The following is a 5,066-nucleotide window of genomic DNA, read 5'->3' as shown; positions in this document are numbered from 1 at the left end:
TCCAGGACTCTGTCTTCCGGTACTCTATCTTCCGGTAGTCTATCTTCCGGTACTCTATCATCCGGTACTCTATCATCCGGTGCTCTATCATCCGGTGCTCTATCATCCGGTACTCTATCATCCGGTGCTCTATCTTCCGGTACTCTATCTTCCGGTACTCTATCTTCCGGTACTCTATCTTCCGGTACTCTATCTTCCGGTACTCTATCATCTGGTATTGTATCTTCCGGTACTCTATCTTCCGGTACTCTATCATCCGGTATTCTATCATCCGGTACTCTATCTTCCGGTACTCTATCTTCCGGTACTCTATCATCTGGTATTGTATCTTCCAGTACTCTACCTTCCGGTACTCTATCATCCGGTATTCTATCATCCGGTACTCTATCTTCCGGTACTCTATCATCCGGTATTCTATCATCCGGTACTCTATCTTCCGGTACTCTATCTTCCGGTACTCTATCATCTGGTATTCTATCATCCGGTACTCTATCTTCCGGTACTCTATCATCCGGTACTCTATCATCCGGTACTCTATCATCCGGTACTCTATCATCCGGTATTGTATCTTCCGGTACTCTATCTTCTGGTACTCTATGATCTGGTATTCTATCATCCGGTACTCTATCTTCCGGTACTCTATCTTCCGGTACTCTATCATCTGGTATTGTATCTTCCAGTACTCTACCTTCCGGTACTCTATCATCCGGTATTCTATCATCCGGTACTCTATCTTCCGGTACTCTATCATCCGGTATTCTATCATCCGGTACTCTATCTTCCGGTACTCTATCTTCCGGTACTCTATCATCTGGTATTCTATCATCCGGTACTCTATCTTCCGGTACTCTATCTTCCGGTACTCTATCATCCGGTACTCTATCATCCGGTACTCTATCATCCGGTACTCTATCTTCCGGTACTATATCTTCCGGTACTCTATCATCCGGTACTCTATCTTCTGGTACTCTATCTTCCGGTACTCTATCTTCCGGTACTCCGTCTTCCGGTACCAAATCATCCGGTACTCTATCTTCCGGTACTCTATCATCCGGTACTCTATCTTCCGGTACTCTATCTTCCGGTACTCTATCTTCCGGTACTCTGTCTTCCGGTACCAAATCATCCGGTACTCTATCATCTGGTACTCTATCTTCCGGTACTCTATCATCCGGTACTCTATCTTCCGGTACTCTATCTTCCGGTACTCTATCTTCCGGTACTCTATCATCCGGTACTCTATCATCCGGTACTCTATCATCCGGTACTCTATCTTCCGGTACTCTATCATCCGGTACTCTATCTTCCGGTACTCTATCTTCCGGTACTCTATTTTCCGGTACTCTATCTTCCGGTACTCTGTCTTCCGGTACTCTGTCTTCCGGTACTCTATCTTCCGGTAGTCTATCTTCCGGTACTCTATCATCCGGTACTCTATCATCCGGTGCTCTATCATCCGGTGCTCTATCATCCGGTACTCTATCATCCGGTGCTCTATCTTCCGGTACTCTATCTTCCGGTACTCTATCTTCCGGTACTCTATCTTCCGGTACTCTATCTTCCGGTACTCTATCATCTGGTATTGTATCTTCCGGTACTCTATCTTCCGGTACTCTATCATCCGGTATTCTATCATCCGGTACTCTATCTTCCGGTACTCTATTTTCCGGTACTCTATCTTCCGGTACTCTATCATCCGGTACTCTATCATCCGGTACTCTATCTTCCGGTACTCTATCTTCCGGTACTCTATCTTCCGGTACTCTATCTTCCGGTACTCTGTCTTCCAGGACTCTGTCTTCCGGTACTCTATCTTCCGGTAGTCTATCTTCCGGTACTCTATCATCCGGTACTCTATCATCCGGTGCTCTATCATCCGGTGCTCTATCATCCGGTACTCTATCATCCGGTGCTCTATCTTCCGGTACTCTATCTTCCGGTACTCTATCTTCCGGTACTCTATCTTCCGGTACTCTATCTTCCGGTACTCTATCATCTGGTATTGTATCTTCCGGTACTCTATCTTCCGGTACTCTATCATCCGGTATTCTATCATCCGGTACTCTATCTTCCGGTACTCTATCTTCCGGTACTCTATCATCTGGTATTGTATCTTCCAGTACTCTACCTTCCGGTACTCTATCATCCGGTATTCTATCATCCGGTACTCTATCTTCCGGTACTCTATCATCCGGTATTCTATCATCCGGTACTCTATCTTCCGGTACTCTATCTTCCGGTACTCTATCATCTGGTATTCTATCATCCGGTACTCTATCTTCCGGTACTCTATCTTCCGGTACTCTATCATCCGGTACTCTATCATCCGGTACTCTATCATCCGGTACTCTATCATCCGGTATTGTATCTTCCGGTACTCTATCTTCTGGTATTCTATCATCCGGTACTCTATCTTCCGGTACTCTATCTTCCGGTACTCTATCATCTGGTATTGTATCTTCCAGTACTCTACCTTCCGGTACTCTATCATCCGGTATTCTATCATCCGGTACTCTATCTTCCGGTACTCTATCATCCGGTATTCTATCATCCGGTACTCTATCTTCCGGTACTCTATCTTCCGGTACTCTATCATCTGGTATTCTATCATCCGGTACTCTATCTTCCGGTACTCTATCTTCCGGTACTCTATCATCCGGTACTCTATCATCCGGTACTCTATCATCCGGTACTCTATCTTCCGGTACTATATCTTCCGGTACTCTATCATCCGGTACTCTATCTTCTGGTACTCTATCTTCCGGTACTCTATCTTCCGGTACTCCGTCTTCCGGTACCAAATCATCCGGTACTCTATCTTCCGGTACTCTATCATCCGGTACTCTATCTTCCGGTACTCTATCTTCCGGTACTCTATCTTCCGGTACTCTGTCTTCCGGTACCAAATCATCCGGTACTCTATCATCTGGTACTCTATCTTCCGGTACTCTATCATCCGGTACTCTATCTTCCGGTACTCTATCTTCCGGTACTCTATCTTCCGGTACTCTATCATCCGGTACTCTATCATCCGGTACTCTATCATCCGGTACTCTATCTTCCGGTACTCTATCATCCGGTACTCTATCTTCCGGTACTCTATCTTCCGGTACTCTATTTTCCGGTACTCTATCTTCCGGTACTCTGTCTTCCGGTACTCTGTCTTCCGGTACTCTATCTTCCGGTAGTCTATCTTCCGGTACTCTATCATCCGGTACTCTATCATCCGGTGCTCTATCATCCGGTGCTCTATCATCCGGTACTCTATCATCCGGTGCTCTATCTTCCGGTACTCTATCTTCCGGTACTCTATCTTCCGGTACTCTATCTTCCGGTACTCTATCTTCCGGTACTCTATCATCTGGTATTGTATCTTCCGGTACTCTATCTTCCGGTACTCTATCATCCGGTATTCTATCATCCGGTACTCTATCTTCCGGTACTCTATCTTCCGGTACTCTATCATCCGGTATTGTATCTTCCAGTACTCTATCTTCTGGTACTCTATGATCTGGTATTCTATCATCCGGTACTCTATCTTCCGGTACTCTATCTTCCGGTACTCTATCATCTGGTATTGTATCTTCCAGTACTCTATCTTCCGGTACTCTATCATCTGGTATTCTATCATCCGGTACTCTATCTTCCGGTACTCTATCTTCCGGTACTCTATCATCTGGTATTGTATCTTCCGGTACTCTATCTTCCGGTACTCTATCTTCCGGTACTCTATCTTCCGGTACTCTATCATCTGGTACTGTCACGCCCTGACCTTAGTGAGACTTTTTTTTCCTATTTGGTTTGGTCAGGGTGTGATTTGGGGTGGGCATTCTATGTTTTTGTTTTCTATGTTTTTGTATTTCTATGTTTTGGCCGGGTATGGTTCTCAATCAGGGACAGCTGTCTATCGTTGTCTCTGATTGGGAACCATACTTAGGTAGCCCTTTTTCCCTCCTTTCAGTGTGGGAAGTTAACTTTGTTTGTGGCACTAATGCCTTGTAAGCTTCACAGTTGTTTTTTTCGTTTGTTGTTTTGTTGGCGTCATTTTAAATAAAAAGGAAAATGTACGCTTACCCCGTTGCACCTTGGTCTTCCTTCAACAACGGCCGTGACAGAACTTCCCACCACCAATGGACCAAGCAGCGTGGCCAGGAGTATGAGACAACCTGGGAGGAGGTAGAGAGGTGGTGGTTGACCCAGGGAGAGTGCCAGAGCCCGCCTGGGATTCAATTGAGCAGTGCGAAAAGGGATACCGAAGAATGGAGTTGGCGAGACGTACACGGTTAGCGAGGAAGCCAGAGAGGCTTTTTTTGGGGGGGGGGGGGGGGGGGGCACAAGAGGAGATTGGCTGAGTCAGGTTGGAGACCTGAGCCAACTCCTCGTGCTTACGGTGGCGAGCGTCATACTGGTCAGGCACCGTGTTATGCGGTGGAGCGCACGGTGTCTCCAGTACGCGTTCACAGCCCGGTGCTCTACATCCCAGCTCCCCGCGTCTGCCGGGCTAGGGTGAGCATCCAGCCAGGACGGGTTGTGCCAGCCCTGCTCTCCAGACCTCCAGTGCTCCTCCTCGGCCCAGTATATCCTGCGCCGGCTCTACGCACAGTGTCTCCGGTGCGTCTGCACAGCCCAGTGCGTCCTGTGTCAGCACCCCGCATGTGCAGGGCGAAGATAGCCATCCAGCCAGGACGGGTTGTGCAGGCTCCAAGCTCGAGACCTCCAGTGCGCCTCCACGGCCCAGTGTATCCGGTGCCTCTGCCTAGGACAGGGCCTCCTGTATGTCTCTCCAGCCTGGTGAGTCCTGTGCCTGCTGCCAGAACCCGGCCTCCAGTATGTCTCCCCAGCCTGGTGAGCCCTGTGGCAGCTCCACGTACCAGACTGCCCATACGTCTCCTCACTCCAGTGATGACCCATGGCACGAAGCCTCCAGTGATGATCCATGGCACGAAGCCTCCAGTGATGATCCATGGCAAGAAGCCTCCAGTGATAATCCAGGGCACGAAGCCTCCAGTGATGATCCATGGCAAGAAGCCTCCAGTGATAATCCAGAGCACGAAGCCTCCAGTGAT

At 48.2% G+C, this 5,066-nt stretch overlaps 2 protein-coding genes across 2 annotated transcripts; one reads left to right on the top strand and one right to left on the bottom strand.

Moving 5' to 3' along the window:
* Positions 1-1,089: 1,089 nt before the first annotated feature.
* LOC139547269 (meiosis-specific nuclear structural protein 1-like) lies at positions 1,090-2,611 on the bottom strand. Its single transcript, XM_071356328.1, has 2 exons — positions 1,299-2,611; positions 1,090-1,108 (listed from the first exon to the last, which is right to left on the bottom strand). Exons 1-2 carry the CDS (start codon positions 2,609-2,611, stop codon positions 1,090-1,092), a joined length of 1,332 nt encoding a protein of 443 aa, XP_071212429.1.
* Positions 2,612-2,638: 27 nt separating this feature from the next.
* On the top strand, positions 2,639-4,672 carry LOC139547267 (uncharacterized; the record flags this gene model as incomplete). Its single annotated transcript, XM_071356327.1, has 3 exons — positions 2,639-2,756; positions 2,907-3,289; positions 4,577-4,672. Coding segments are annotated over 3 exons (597 nt in total), but the record flags the coding sequence as incomplete, so codon positions are not given.
* Between the last annotated feature and the right edge of the window lie 394 nt (positions 4,673-5,066).

The sequence above is a fragment of the Salvelinus alpinus genome, chromosome 20 (genome assembly GCF_045679555.1).
Source record: "Salvelinus alpinus chromosome 20, SLU_Salpinus.1, whole genome shotgun sequence".
In the NCBI taxonomy this organism is placed as follows: Eukaryota; Metazoa; Chordata; class Actinopteri; order Salmoniformes; family Salmonidae; genus Salvelinus; species Salvelinus alpinus.
This window is presented reverse-complemented; position numbering and strand designations above follow the sequence as displayed.